We start from the raw sequence: 16,885 nt of genomic DNA on the forward strand, positions 1-16,885 counted from the left end.
ATTGCTTCACCTTATTCTGCCAATGTTGATATTATCTATCATTGTAAAGATCACCCAAGCCCCCCATCCCAAGCCTAGGTCTCAGCTACGGTATAAACTCCTGGAAAGAGTCGGGCCAACCCCATTTCCCTCCTTACCTAGCCCAACACCAGATTACTCTGAAACACAGTAAAAAAAAAAAAAAAAGAGAGAGGTTTTTACTTAGATTATTCCGCTGCATAATTGAGTTATCAAGAAAGGACAAAATCAATAGTGGAAGAAAGGTCAGCCCACTGAAGGACTGCTAAAAAAACCGTGTGTCACAAGGAAGCGAAGTTCCACAAATGTTTGCATAAACAAACATGATGAAGCTAAGCCATGGGGTCATTACAAAATGCTCATAAATTGGCTTCTTTCCTACACTGATAAAAAGTATCATTTTTCTCTATACTGTTTTTAGTGCACAGACATGAGAAAAAGCTCTTACACGTGAAGACTGGCTTTGCTCTTACAAATCCCTTGAACCACCAGCACCATGTGTGAAAGTCTCTTCAGGAAGCTACTTTATTACATGTGAAACTGATGAAAATTTTCTTGAGTATTCGTAGTGAGATTTTAAAATATGATTATTTTAGGGGAAAAATCAAGTTATTTGGTTTTAGATATACAAAGTAAAATGTTTTTCAGTAAATAAATAATACAAATGCATGAGACTATACAGATTCTAATATTATTGCAACCCTTGAGTAATAACACACATTCTACAAAATGCACTGTCTCTGAAGCTCTAGATCTCGACACATGGCGGCTAAGATACTACAACTCCCTTTCTCTCCCCTAACCAACACGTAACTAATGCAACATAAAATAGAAACAAAATATGCTTTTAAATATGCTGCTGACATTGAAGGGAAAAAAGAAAGGAAACTGGCTGGGCGCGGTGGCTCACGCCTATAATCCTAGCCCTTGGGCGGCTGAGGCGGATGGATTACTTGACGTCAGGAGTTCAAGACCAGCCTGGCCAACATAGTGAAACCCGGTCTCTACTAAAAATACAAATATAACTGGGCATGGTGGCTCACATCTGTAATCTCAGTACTTTGGGAGGACAAGGTGGGCAGATCACTTGAGGTCAGCAGTTCAAGACCAGCCTGGCCAACATGGTGAAACCCTGTCTCTACTGAAAATACAAAAATTAGCCGGGTGTGGTGGTGCATGCCTGAGGTCCCAGCTACTCGGGAGGCTGAGGCAGGAGAATCTCTCGAACCCAGAAGGCGGGGATTGCAGTGAGCTGAGATTGCACCACTGTACTCCAGCCTGGGCAACAGAGCAAGACTCTTTCTCAAAAAAAAAAAAAAAAAAAAAAAAGAAGAAGGAAACTTTCTAGGTGCAAGAAATGAAGAGTGGAAAAAGGCTGAGTAGAAGGCTTGAATTGGTACTGCAAGCACCCAGGCTGAGAAACCAATCCAGACAGAAGCAACAGGGCTTACAAGCAGGGTTTTTGCCCTCTGGAGACAGGAGGCAGGACATGGAGGTGCCATGGCTGTGCAAGTCCAGGGCACTCAAACATAGGCCTAGTCCCATTTTCACCATTTCAAGTGTGCCGTGCAGGGGCCTCAAGCTCATTCACACTGTGGGGCTTGCGTCAGCCTCAGCCATCCCCGGAGCCCACTCTGTCCACTCGCTATGGGGTCTCCTGGAGTTTCACGTTGGTCCTTTCTGTTGCTGCGGTGTCAAGCTCACCCGTCTTTCTCCTGCATCCCAACCAGTACGTTCGTGTCTCCTCGATGGTATTTCTTTCATCTCTAGAAGTTTTATTTGGGTCTTTTAATGATTTTTCATATCTCTTCTCAACATGTTTACATTTTCCTCTACTTCCTTGAACACACAGATTTATAATAACTGTTTTCACCTTCTTTACTAATTCTATCATTTGTATTATTTCTCGCTCTATTTCCGTTGTCTGAGTTTTCTCATTAGAGATCTTATTTGCCTACTTCCTTGAATGATGTCTGGTAATTTTTGATGTCAGACTTTACTAATTACTCGCAATTGGGTGCACCATGTTTTGACCCTCCAATCCCAGTAATTTTTCTTCAGCTTTATTATGGGATGCCAGCAGTTACTTGGAAACAACTTGATCCCTCAAGGCTTGCATTTAAGTTCTGCCATGTGGCACAAGCAGCCTTCATTCCAGGGCTAACTTCTCGCTTGACCCAAGGCCTCGTGTATCACGAGGTATTTCTGCCCTGGCGGGAGCAGTCACAATTCCCAGGCCTGTGTGAGCTCTGCGGACTGTCTCCCAGGCTTCTCCCCAGTGGTTCTTTCCCGGCCTCGTCCTTCTTCCCGCTCCTGTGCTGGTCAGTGCTCAGCTGAGGCTTGAGGGGAACCCTCTGCCCTTCTCCAGATGTGACCCTATCAAGCAACACAGGCTGCTGCTGGGGAGAGGAAGAGGCCTCAGGCACTGACGGTCCTTCCGAGGAGCAGGAGGGCAGAGGCTGGGAGCAGGACCACTCAGCCAGCCCTTGGTAGCTGAAGGAGGATGAGCAGGGATTTGCAAAGGCCACACACATTGCTTCTGAGCCTTCCAGGGCTCTCCCACCACCCTGGGAATACACCACGACCTGGTGCCCAGGAAGGCATCTGACAGAAAGGTTACAGTTAGTTGCTATCATCACAGTGAAATCACTGTCAACAAACTGGATACATAAAAAATGTCGATTTACTTAAAACGATGAACATACGGATGACAGATGTCCCTCGACTTATGATGGGGTTGCAACCTGAGAAACCCATTGTAGGTTGAAAATATTGCAAGTTGAAAATGCATTTGATACACCTAATTTACCAAGCATTGTAGCTCAGCCTAGCCTGCCTTAAATGTGCCCAGAACACACACATTAGGCTACAGGTGGGCAAAGTCACCCAATGGAAAGCTTCTTGTACGCTTAAGTGTTGACTGTTTCACGTAGTTTATTGACTACTGTACTAAAAGCAAAAACCAGAAGGGCTGTAATGGGTCCTTGAGGCACAGTGTCTACTGAATGTGTGTCTCTTTCACACTTTCCTAAAGTTGAAAAATCGACATCAGGGACCGTCTGTATTTACAATCACAATTAGTCAAAATGATAGGATAAATCGCACATTTCATTACTCAAACCCCAATGCAAAACTTGTACTTTTAATGTGGAAGTTTGCTTTATATGACACCTTGAAAAGCACTTACCTTTCAAAATGATATGTCTTATTAATCAGAGGGTGGCCAGGACGATCACATTTCACCAGAACTGTTTCCTGAGAGAAAAGAGTAAAACAATGTCGTAAGACTTTGTGGGCTGCGTTAATTAAACACAAGCCCCGCCAACCCCAGCCTGCCGCCTGTTTTTGTAAACAACAAAGTTTGCCTGGAACACAGCCCCACCCTTTGTTTACATGCTGTGTACGGCTGCTTCTTCCTCAAGGGCAAAGTTGGCTGATTGAGTTGGAGACCACATGGCCTTCAAAGATGAAAATATTAACTGCCTGACCCTCTCCTGAAAAGGTTTGCCGACCCCATAAAGAGAAAAGAAAGTCGCATCTATTGAGGAATGCACAACAGAGCTCCTCAATCTGCCCTAGGCTGAGGGTAAAACACCCGAATTACTGACTCTAAGGGCCTTTGATAGTTCGCAGGAGAGATAAGGTTTTCAAATGGCTAAAGAAATCACATCTCAGACATCATATTCCGTAGTAACCCATGGAACTAACATGTATGTTTCAAAAACAAATTTTGATCTTGCTGGACTGTATTCTTAAATTATATCCTGTGTAAGGGAAGCAAAGGCATTTTTCAGCAAGAAATCTGAAATTAGTTTAGTTTCACTTAAGCAAAGAAAAGATGAACCTGGATTGGTTCCACTTTTTTTTTTTTTTTTTTTTTGAGATGGAGTCTTGCTCTGTCGCCCAGGCTGCAGTGCGGTGGCTGGATCTCAGCTCACTGCAAGCTCTGCCTCCCGGGTTTACGCCATTCTCCTGCCTCAGCCTCCCGAGTAGCTGGGACTACAGGTGCCCGCCACCTCGACCGGCTAGTTTTTTTGTATTTTTTAGTAGAGACGGGGTTTCACCATGTTAGCCAGGATGGTCTCGATCTCCTGACCTCGTGATCCGCCCGTCTCGGCCTCCCAAAGTGCTGGGATTACAGGCTTGAGCCACCGTGCCCAGCCTGGATTGGTTCCACTTCTAAAACAAAATATGTTTTCATGAAAAAGCAGGGGTAACAGGAAGAATGAAAACCACAACTGCAGTGGCGAATAACCCGCAGGCATTGGATTTTTTCTAACAGTGTTTAGCGGATGCTAGGATGATACCTCCACACCGTCTTCTTAGTAGTGTGTGTGTGTCTCTGTGTGTGTGCACGTGTATCTGCAATAACATGTCAAAGAAGCGGCCTATTTTGTAAAGACAAAAGCTGTGAGATTCAACAGCTGTTTGTGGTTGTTGTTGCTGTTTGTTATTTGCTTGCTGCTGGATGGGCGGTGGTGGGCAGCTGCCGGAGTCTTGTTGCGTCTGGATTCTGTGAGATCTCCAATGTGAAATGCTGATATAATCAAATAGTGAACCTTTCCTGTCTTGCCAGAGGTGAAAGGTTGCAGGAATCCCTGGCATGCATCTGGGTGAGGCAGCTCAGGAAGCAATGACTGAACACCAGCCTCAGCCCCATGCGGCCTGGGGACAGAGCCTCGGCTGTGCCTCGGAGGCAGCCTTGGGTTGCTCACTGCCCCAAGCCCGCTGCTATTGTCCTGTGTAATGAAACAGCGCCCTGGCTATCCCCCTAACTGGCCTCTGCCTCCAGTCCAGCACCCCTCCCATCTGTCCTTTATGTTGTTGCTGTAGAAATCTTTCTCAAATGCAAATTAGAAAAGAAGAAAGCAGATGAAAGAAAGTTAAGAGGGAGGGAATGGGTGACGCAGAATGCCACCTGTTGCTGAGAGGTGGCTTGAGTCCTCATTTCAAACTCTTGATTGGACTGGGTAGACTGGGAGGTCACTTGCTACCATGATGTGTATCCAGTTTCCTGGGATGACTTTTGGGAGAGCGGGTGGGGATACAAGCTCGACCGCGGTGACTCTGGCAATGCCGGGAGGAGCAGCCGGTGGCTGGGGTCAGTCCGTGGTCTCTAATGCACCACAGAAGCGACCACCGGGATGCAGAAATTGCCGGCACGGCTTTCACAGAAGAAGCTTACGTCTCTACTGAGTATTTACTGGGCAGTTATTGTGTACCAGAAACTGTTTCAGAACCTGCATGTTCTTACATGATAATGTCACATCCCCTATGTCAGAAGCAGCTCTTCAGTTCCTTTCACGCTCAAAACACCGAAGCAAAACTCCGACACCCACCAGGACCAAGCCCCTGGCCTCGCTGTAAGAACAGACCTCCCAGTCCCTAATCCAACCACCAGCCTAGGCCCCTTGCTCCTTTCTCCTGGTGTATTTTCATTTTTCTGCTGTCCACTTAGGGTATACTGTTCCTTTGGTACTATGCCAGAATGTAATCCTAGTGCTCCAGTATGAACTGCACAGGAACACACACCCCAAGGTGTTTTACTGCTGTCTTCAAATGTCCAAGTTTTAACCATAAAGAAAAGCAAATGAAAAATGCAAAGGTCTACAATGTCTGACCGGAAAGCTCAAGGGACACCATACAAGAAACATGCAAAGCCATAAAAACAAGCCTGAGTCCAAAAAGTCCCCCACGTGACTTAGAACTCCATTCCACAGCATGATCATTCGATCTTAAACATCCAAAATTATTCCACAGCAAAGTTTAATTTTTCCAAACAGCTTCAATGCTTTCCTGCCTGTCCAAAAACCCTCCCCACTCCTGATACTAAATACCCTTAATTTCACAAGAAGGATTCATTTCTCTTGGCTTTTTAAACAACTTTCTTTTATCCAAATTTTCAAGCTCTTGACAGCATCCTTCTTTTCAAGATGGGATTGCCCATCGGGAGCCACTTCCCTGAAGAGGCCTGCACATACCCGCAGTGGGGACGCATGGCCCCTGCCTCAGGAATCACAAGGTTCCCATGAAATAACCCGTGAAAGCACCTGGCTCAGAGGCAATGATCTCTAAAAGCTGTTTTTCCTTACATTTACCTACTGTAGCATCCAGTTTTTGATTTATATCCCATTTCCTAGGATAACTTTAAAGGCACTTAGGGCATAAAATTCTTTGTCATCAAATGTTAGAGCTAAAAGTACGTTTAATTCACCCTCTTCATTTTAAAGAAGGAAACCTGAGAGGAAGAGGAGACGGGTGAACGACATGCAGACAGAGTCAGGGACTCTCCCAGAGGCAGACACAAAACAGCCAGGAGGGAGGGACTGCACGTCAACGTGCTCTGTGCGAGCCAAGGCTGCCTGCCGCGGGTATCAACAGTCCTGTGGATGGCAGTTCAAGGCCCGGTGAACCCGAGTTAAAAAAGAACGAGTAATGTATTAAAGACCATACAGTCTCTGACCATTAAAAATTTTGTCTCAGGTGTATCACATCTATCAATCCTGCCAAGCACCACCACAAAAATATGCTTTACATTGGCTGCATGTAACTAAATAAGTGTCGTTTGATACACAGGCTCTGTTGACTGTATTCAGACATTCAAGTCAGTAACTGGCAAACTTAACAATAAGGGAGAATCACGGATGAACAAAGACAGTTCAGCAAGAACTTGATACAAAGCCAGAAATCTGTTCTCCCATGTCTGATTATCAACTGAGTGGATATAAATTAAATCAAAAATGAAAATAAACAGCCTTTAAGACAGCCGCCAGGAACTAGGGCAGTAGCCAGATTCTCCATCTGAGATCGACTTTATTAACAGATTGAATCCAAACGATGAAACGTTGAATTAGATTGCAAATGGACATGAAGTGCCGTGTTACACGTCCAGTACAAACTCAAACTCTGTTTAGACTTTTGGAAATAAAAACATAATGTGGGAGCCAGGAGATACAGGGTGACAAAACGGATCATTTGCTTTCTCAGCAGATTTGATGGCACGAAGCCCTCTAGCGAGCAGGCCTATCAAATTAAAAAGCAACATCTTGGATTCTGATTTAAAACAAAAACAAAAACATAATCCAAAATGCCCCAATAAAATGTTATTTTATTTTGACGGGTAAGATGGAAAACTTCAAATATCTGAATCTGAAGATTCGGTGGAACTTTGGCAGGAACGGGAGAGGACTGCCAAGAGAATGAATAAAGTAACAAGGAACAGTAACAACAAACGACAGTGATGTTAATAATCATAATAAGCCTTCCCCAGCCTCAGGATGCATTTGCTCACTGAAAAACTCCTTCAGGTTAACCAGGATGCACACAGACTGAGGGAAGTGTAGAAAGGCAATTACTAAACCACAAATACTTGGGTGTGTTCACTTATAAAAGAAGGAGATTGGTAAGGGGAGGGGATTGATAAAGTCCCAGGGCTCCTGTTAACTCAAAGTCCTGATGATGAGGATTTAATCTGTCTCCTTTTGTTTGACTCAAGCATACTGGTGCTTAAGGCATCAAGTGAGATAAAATATATATATATTTGCATGGTAGGAGCAAGGTCAGCAAGACACTGACCAGAGAGAGCTGGTGCTCAGCTCCCTCCGCCCAAGAAAGGACCAAGGCAATGACTACACAGCTAAGCTCTGACTGTGTGGAAGGAAGAGAGCTGAGATCTGGCAGAGTGTGCAGTGCAGCATGGGAGTGGAGAGACACCTGTGTTGACTGGAAGTCCAGGAGGGCAGAGTGGAGACACCAGGCTTCTGCAGCCCCATCTCCCCTGCCTGGGTCAGATCTGCCTGGGGTCAGAAGGGACTTCCCGTTGCAGGGAAAAGGGAAGCAGCAGATCCCCACCAGCCCCCGTCACCACAGAAAACATCTACAGTCCTTACACCAGGGGAATCCTGCAGTCCTCGCAAGCCCTGAGCCATCTGGGAGCTGCAGGAAATTCATGGCGCAGCTCCATAGCCCCAGATTAGGAGTACAAGGTGTGCACTGCTCACTCCCCAGCCATCCCTGTGAGCCAAGCTGCTGCAGCACAGCCCCATCTTGAGACCAGAGCCACCTCTGGAGCATACCCTGCTCTGGGGAACAGAAACCATGGCCATTCTCCAGCCTTGGAGCTCCATCTTCATGATGCCAAGCCCACACGTGTGGCTGAACATCACAACCCCAGCTGCATGGAGCCTGGGCTCAGGATTGGCTGTACTCTGGCCTTGCACAGCAGGGAAATCAACCCCCATCGCTGCCCTACCAGCTGGAGGAGTAGTCTGGCAGTCCCACCCACAGCAACCCTACCCTTGAGTTAGCTAAGCTGCTGTTCACCGCTTCCCTAAGCAGGAGAGGCCCCTGAGCCTCCTAGTGGCTAATACACCTCCAGGCCAGAGGAGGGGCTGTGCACCTGTGCTCAGGACATGAGAAATAGCCCCACAGTACCCCAACACCCTACAGACTTGCCCTTGACCTGCCCAATAAGAGCCTGAGAAACAGCCCTGTGGGCCACCTTCAGTAGGCATATCCCCAAGCCAGCCATGCAGCTTTGCACTTGTACCCCAGACCCAAGAAACAGCCACACAGGTCACCCCTGGCAGATATACCTCAGGCCAGCTAAGCAGCCATGTGCCCTTGTCCCAGGCCTGAGAAGCAGCCCTGTGGGCAGCCCCTGGCAAACACACCCTCAGGCCAGTCAAGCAACCATGCAGCTGTGGCCCAGACATAGGAAACAGCCCCTTGAATTGGTCCCAGCAGACACACCCCAGCTGAGCAGCCTCGTATCTGTGTCCTGAGTCAGAGAAACCACCCTACAGGTCACTCCTGGCAGGCACACTCCCAGGCCAGCTAGGCAACAGTATGCCCATGTTTCTGGCCAGAGGAACAGCCATGTGGCTCCAACTCCAATGAGCCAAACCCCATGGTGGATGACGTACTGTGTGCATGTGTGTATCCCCAACCTGAGATATAGCCTGAGAGCCTACCCTTGGAAAAGCCGCATCACTGTTAACACAGACTCCCTCACTGTCGGCCACTGAGAAACTCATAAACACCACTAGTGTGTCCGAAAGCTGCAGGAACTACATGGAGACTACATTACTGTGTCCCCCTAGAACCACGCACCCTAAGTCTTTCCTCATGAAACCTACTCCATAAAATTGGAAGAGACAATTTTTTCACCAGATGTATAGGAGTCAATGTTAGGGACACAGCAACCATGAAAAAGCAGGGAAATATGTAACCTCCAAAGGGAAGTAATCCTCTAGTAACACAGCCCAATTATAAGGAAATATATGAAATACCAGAAAAAGAATTCAAAATAACAATCTTAAGGAAACTCAGTGAGATACAAGAAAATACAGACAATTCAATGAACATAGGAAAACAATTCATAATTTGAATGAAAAATACCATAAAGAGACAGAATTATAAAAAAGAATCAGATCTTAGAGCTGAAGAATTCAATGAAATATATGATATAATAGAAAAATAAAAATTTTTATTTCATTGAAATAAAAAAATACAATAGAGAGCTTCCACAACAGACTAGACCAAATAGGAGGGAAAAAATTCTAAACTTGAAGACAGGTCTTTTGAAATAACATAGGCAGACAGAGGGAAAGAGAGAGAATAAAACAATGAAGAAAGCTCACAGGATTTATGGACAGCTTTAAGTGAATCAATATTTGTATTATGGGCATTCCAGAAAGAGAAGAGAAAAGTTGAAGAAAACATATTTAATAAAAATATAGCAGAAAATTTCCCAAGTCTTGTGAGAGAAATGGACATCTAGGTCCAGGAATCTCAAAGACCCTCCAGGCAGGTCCTCCCCAAGGCACATTGCAGTAAAATTGTCAAAAGTCAAAGATAAAAAATAATTTTATAAGCAGCAAGAGAAAAGCATTAAGTCACATATAAGTCCATTAACCCAACAGTGGATTTCTCAGCAAAGACTTTGCAGTCCAGGAGAGAATGGGATAATATAGTCAAAGTACTGACTGACAGAAAAAAATAATTCAGCCAATAATATTATACCCAGCAAAGTATCCTTCAGAAATGAAGGAAAAATAAAATCTTTCACAGACAAGTAAAAACCAAAACAATTCATTACCACAAGACAGGACTTACAAGAAATACTCAAGGGTGTTTTACATCTAGAAGTGAAAAGACAATAACCACCATCGTAAAAAATACAAAACTATAAAACTCACTTGTACAGCCGATGCAAAAAGAAGAAACCAAAAGGAAGCAGACTCACTACAGAAAACCACCTAAATGAAAAAAGTAAACAAGGAGAGGGAGTAAGAAACAAAGGATATACAAAACAATCAAAAAGTAGTCAATACAATGACAAGAGTAAGTCCTCCTATTAATAATAACCTTGAATGTAAACAAATTAAATTCCCACTTAAAAGATGTAGACTGCCTGAACAGATTAAAGAACGCGACCCAACTATATGCTGTCTACAAGAAACTCACCTCACCTCACTTGTAAAGAGACATATAGACTGAAAGTGAAGGGATAGAAAAAAATATTCCAAGCAAAGAGAAATCAAAAGCAATCAGGAGTAGCCTTACTTATGTAAGATAAAACAGACTGCAAGTTAAAAACCGTGAAAAGAGGACAGGAGGAACATTACACAGTAAGGGATCCATTCAGCAAGCGAATATGACAATTGTAAATATATTTTCATCCATATATATATATATAAAGCAAATATTATTAGATCTAAAGGGTAAGATAGGCCCCAATACAATAATCACTGAGGACTTCAACACCCCACTCTCAGCATTGGATAGATCAGCATTGGATAGATCATCTACACATAAAATCAACAAAGAAACATTGGATTTCAACTGCACCATAAACCAAATGAACCTAGCAGACACTTACAGAACATTTCACTCAACAGCTACAGAATACATTTTTTCATCAGCAATGGAACATTCTTCAGGATTGACCACATGTTAGGACACAAAACAAGTCTCAACAATTTTTTTCAATCAAAATCACATCTAGTATCTTATTCAACCATAACAGAATAAAAGTACATATCAATAACAAGAGGAACATTTGAAAACATACAAATACATAGAAATCAAGCAACATGCTCCTTAATGACCAATGGATGAAGGGGGAAATTAAGAATGAAAATTTTAAATTCTCTGAAACAAATTAAAATAGAAATATATCATACCAAAACCTATGGGACACAGCAAAAGTAGTATTAAGAAGCAAGTCTGTAGCAATAAATGCCTACATTAAAAAACTAGAAAGATTTCAAATAAATGACATTATGATGCACCTCAAGGAACTATAAAAGCAAGAACAAATCAAACCCAAAATTAATAGAAGAAAATAAATAAAGATTAGAACCATGATAAAAGAAATTGATACAAAAAATACAGAAGATCAATGAAAAAAAGTTAATTTTTAAAATAGGTAAACAAATCAACAAACCATTAGCTAGACTAACAGAAAAAAAAAGACCCAAATAAAATCAGAAACAAAAAAAGAGATGTCACAACGTCTACCACAAAAATACAAAGGATCATAATTAAGACCACAAGTAACAAGCCCACAGCTAATATCCTAACATCTTTCAGCTTTTTCTTTAAGGACGGGAATAAGACAAGGATGCCAAGTCTCACTACTCTTATCAAATAGTATTGGAAGTCCTAGTCTTAGCAATTAGACAAGAGAAAGAAATAAACAGCATCCAAATCATAAAAAAGGAAGTCAAATAGTATTGGAAGTCCTAGTCTTAGCAATTAGACAAGAGAAAGAAATAAACAGCATCCAAATCATAAAAAAGGAAGTCAAATTGTTCCTCCTTGAAGATAACATGATCTGATATACAGAAAATCCTAAAGACTCTACCAAAAATCTCTTAGAACTGATCAACAAATTCAGTCAAGTTGCAAGATACAAAATTAATATGAAAAAATCAGTATTGTTGCTACATATGAACAATGAACTAAAAGAAAAATAAATTTAAAAGGCACTCCCATTTATATACAATAGCTGCCAAGAATTTAAAATACCTAGGAATAAATTTAACCAAGGAGGTAAAAAACCTCTAAAAGGGTAATTACAAAACACTAATGAAAGAAATTGAAGAGGATGCAAACAAATGGAAAGATATCCCATGCTCAAGAATTGGAAGAATTAAAATTGTTAAAATGACAATATAACCCAAAGCAATCTAGAGATTCAATGCAATCCTTATCAAAGTACCAATGACATTTTTCACAGAAATTGAAAAAATTGTAAAATTTGTATGGAACCACAAAAGATTCCAAATGGCCAAAGAAATGCTGAGAAAAAAAGAACAAAGCTGGAGAAATAACACTACCTGCTCTCAAAATATACTACAAAGCTATAGTAACCAAAATAGCATGGTACTGGCATAAAAACAAACACATAGACCAGTGGAACAGAATAGAGAACCCAGAAATTAACCAACATATCTATAGCCAACAGATTTTTTAACAAAGATGTCAGCAACACTCATTGAGGAAAGGATGGTCTCTTCAATAAATCGTACTAAGAAAACTGGAAATCCATATACAGAAGAATGAAACTAGACTCCCACCTCTTACACTATACAGAGGTCAACTCAAAATGGATCAAAGACCTAAATGTGAGGCCCAAAGTGATTAAACTACTGGAAGAAAACATAGAAGAAATGCTTCAGGAAAAGTTTCATGGGAATCTTTTTTGGCTTCAAGGAAGAAATTCCTTCATAAGGTAGGCCAAATCCATACAGTATTCCTTCATAAGGTAGGCCAAATCCATACAGTAAACTAAAGAGAATGTTCTGTTAAAGGAAAGAACAACAAATCCATGAAGTTCCCTCTCAGGCCATTTAAGATAAGAGGCCTATGAGCCCACAGAAATCCAAGCTATGACTGACCACAAGTGGGAGACGTGATCTGAGAGACCAATAGATGCTTCTTCATCAACTAAGATGGACCCTAAGGTTAAGGAAATAAAAGGTACCTATGAGTCAGGGGTTTAGGGCTTGGCTGCCTGACAGCGTCCTAAATTCCTATGGCTACAAGAAAAACCACACTCTTGCTAAACTCCCTAACAACAGGAGCCATCAGGAAAATCCCTAACTCTGATTTACAAACCAGACCACTGCAACCCTGATTAGGCAGAGGATCAGCCTTGCACAATTCTTTCCTGAGAAGCAGCTGCAGACCTCCAGCTATTTTTGACCAGCTTATACAGACTGTGCACAAACTCTGTGTCCTACAGTTCACCTTTTAACAGAGAGAGCTGGAGACTGTCTCTTCTCAGTTTGCAAACTGATATCACCGATAAAATCCCCCTTTCTACTCTTTAGCCATCCTGGGAGTCATTACCATTGACTGTGGTAATCATTTTACTCATTGTATGTTTTGTTTTTGCTTTTGTTTTTGTTTTGAGATGGAGTCTCATTCTTGTTGCCCAGGTTGGAGTGCAATGATGCAATCTCAGCTCACTGCAGCCTCCCCCTCCCAGATTCAGGCGATCTCCTACCTCAGCCTCCCAAGTAGCTGGGACTACAGGCGCCCACCACCACACTGAGCTAATTTTTTGTATTTTTAGTAGAGACGGGGTGTCACCATGTTGGCCAGGCTGGTGTCAAACTCCTGGCCTCAGGTGATCCATCTGCCTCGGCCTCCCACAGTGCTAGAATTATAGGTGTGAGCCACTGCGCCCGGCCTTCATTGTAAAATTGATTACCACGTGTCATCCAAAGATGGATGGTAATCATATACATCTGTATATAAAATTATCTTGTAGATGTTGAATATATACAATTTTTGTTGATTTTACCGAAATAAAGCTGAATCAATCAAAGAATCAATCAATCAATCCATCAATAATACTTTAAAATAAAGAATTGTAAAAGTTTTTCTTTCCAGGGACATAGTAAGAGCAATTTTAAAGTACGGTTATATCAATTTTCTTGGCCTCTTTAAAAAATATAATCCATTAACTAAAACTACCTTTTAAAAAAGGGTTTCTAAAGTTTGCAATATGTAACCATCATCAGACTGATTCAGGTGACGGGCCTTGTAGAACCGCAAACGAGACGTATGGTAATCAACGTGACACAAAATCATCTTCAAAATGACCATCGTGTCCTACGTGACCTGAGACCTTCATGTTAAATTCAAAATTATCAATGTTAGTGAAATGGTTAGCATTTCATGTGCTTTCTAAATTCATCTTGTGATCACCATAATAAGCAGAATGAAGGAGAGGCCCCAGCATTTTTTTTTTAACTGTTCTCACTGGGGACTTTTTAACATACGCAGAAATGGGGGAAACAGCACGACACGTCCTCAGGTGCAATCACCCGGCACCACAAGTGCTGAACATCCGGCCAATCTTATTTTACAGATATTCCTGCACAATCCACCTCCCTTTCCTCGGCATACTTTACATTCAAAACCAGACAACGGATCGTTTTATCGCTAAGTATTACAGGCTGCATTTTTAAATGATAAGAACACTTTTAAAGCACAATTTGCCCGGTGTGGTGGCTCAGGTCTACAATCTTAGCACTTTGGGAGGCCAAGGCAGGAGGATCACATGAGCCAGGAGTTCAAGACTAGCCTGAAACATAGTGAGACCTCCCATCTCTAAAAAACCAAGAAATTATACAATACAATCACCATGCCATTCATCACACTTTATAAAATTAGGGTCACATGGAGAGTGGCAGAACATGTCACCCCAAAATATGCCACTTTGGCATCAGGATTATCTTTACTTAAAGGCTCCTGAGAAGCCGGAGGCTCACGCAGAGCACTCCGGCTTCCCCTCTTCCTCCTGCACTGAAGGCAGGACCTGACCCTCCCATGAAGAGCCGCCCTCGCTGGGCCAGGAGCAAAGCATGTTCTCGTTGGTAGCTGGGGTCTGTGATGGTTAATATTGAGTGTCCACTTGATCAGCAGATTAAAGGATACAAAGTATTGATCTTGAGTGTGGCTGTGAGGCTGTTGCCAAAGGAAATTAACATTTGAGTCAGTGGGCTGGGAAAGGCAGACCCACCCTCAATCTGGGTGGGCACCATCTAATCAGGTGCCAGCTGAATATAAAGCAGGCAGAAAACTGTGAAGAGAGACTGGCCTAGCCTCCCAGCCTACATCCTTCTCCCGTGCTGGATGCTTCCTGCCCTCGAACATTGGACTCCAAGTTCTTCAGTTGGAACTCGGACTGGCTCTGCTTGCTCCTCAGCCTGCAGATGGCTGTGGAGGGAACTTGTGATTGTGTGAGTTCATACCTAATAAACTGTTCCTTTACATATACATCTATTCCATTCGTTCTGTCCCTCTAGAGATCCCTGACGAATACAGGGTTGAAGCTGAGTGGCTCTCCACAGATAGACCTGTTAGCACAGCCCTCACCTTCCCTCCGTCTCCCATCTCGTTTGGTGGCTTGTCCACCGTGGCCTCTGCCCAACACCACAGGGCAGCGTGCAGGCTGTGCCACTCCTCAGTCTTCCTTTCCCGTGGGGCTCCGTGTCAGGTAGACCCCACATTCAACAAATCCGATGTTCTTCCCCGTCAACCTGCCTTAGGCCAATTCCATTCTCAGGCCCTGCCAGGGACCCTAGGAGGGTACAGGAGAAGGTTTGCTCCCTACACACCCAGGACACACTCGGACTTCCCCCACTGTTCCAACAATGCCTGTGACAATCGGCTTGTGCACGCCAGGCTCCAAACCAGGTCGCACTGAGGCTGACTCATCTCATTCTACTGTGTTCTTCTGCCTTTAAAAACAAAACTTATTATTAGAGAAGGCAGGCAGTCTGTTCTGTGAAATGTCCACACTCTGGACTTGGCAGATGGTTTCCTCTCCTTTAAAATGACAGTCCTTGAGACTTGAGTAGATGCTGGTTTGATTTTGAAGCAAAAGTGCTTCATCAGTCCCGCTGTGTCCCACCTGCTGCACCTTCTCAGGACATCCTGTCCCTGCATCCCCACTTCAGGGGAGCTGCGAATGCTTAGAGGGTTTGAGGCAATCCTGAGCCCTTGTCGTGAAGATCCCATCAACTCTGAGCAGCGACCTCTGAGGAGCCTAGAGTCACTATTTCACTGGGGGTTTCAGATGATGGTTTTCCAGTTTTATCATTTGTTGAGTTTATTACCTAGAATCTTCTGTTCCCTCAAAAACCATGCATCTGCCCTGAGTATGTTTCCTACAGGAAGGACCTTACAGCGCTTTCCTCTTTCCATCACTTTTTAGAATAATGAGTCGATGTTCTAGCACCCAAAAAAGTAATGTGAGGTCCTTTTAAAAAATCATTATTATGAACTCAAGATTGTAAATATAATGATGTATTTCAATCTGCTCTAGCCCCTCGTTAATCCCCATGCTTCTATCCCGCGTTGAGGGAGTGCCTGAGGTGGGCTCCATGTGCTGGGACACAGCCCCCCCCATTCTGAGGCCGCCCTTGCTGTTCAGCCTGGAAGCGCCCCAGGCTCCTCCCACCCACTTCCTTTCCCAGCCTAGACTCGAGTTGTCTAATGAGCATCTCTCCTGCAGTGGGCTTGGTCCTCAGAGACCCCAGCTGGGGTGCTGGGCTGCTCCTTCTGACTTCTCGGCCTTTTCATGGCTAAAACTAAAAAGCACGGAGGCTTTTCAGGAGAAACACAATTACGCTTGATTCCAGTTTAGAATCACAAAGTTCACACTTGATATCATCGATTTTCTATTTATGTCTCTTTTCCTGGTGCTCTACATTTTAGAACCTGCTCATATTTGCACTCATTGATCATTTGGGCTGGAAAATAAATGGAAGTGAAGTAACTTCCTCACATAGCACTACGGGTCAGGAGCTGGTTTCCCACAAGGAAAGCGTGTCAAATGCTTAAT

The 16,885-nt window shown here is 43.4% G+C and overlaps 1 protein-coding gene across 1 annotated transcript in view; it reads right to left on the reverse strand.

Annotated features, from left to right (window-relative positions):
* The window catches only part of KIF25 (kinesin family member 25), a 64,351-nt gene that overhangs the window by 20,789 nt on the left and 26,677 nt on the right, over positions 1 to 16,885 (reverse strand). Inside the window, exon 8 of the mRNA XM_025382373.1 lies at positions 3,206 to 3,273. Within this exon, the coding sequence (XP_025238158.1) occupies positions 3,206 to 3,273 (68 nt within the window). The remainder of the gene's footprint in view (positions 1 to 3,205; positions 3,274 to 16,885) is intronic.

Source organism: Theropithecus gelada, chromosome 4 (genome assembly GCF_003255815.1).
Source record: "Theropithecus gelada isolate Dixy chromosome 4, Tgel_1.0, whole genome shotgun sequence".
Lineage (NCBI taxonomy): Eukaryota > Metazoa > Chordata > Mammalia > Primates > Cercopithecidae > Theropithecus > Theropithecus gelada.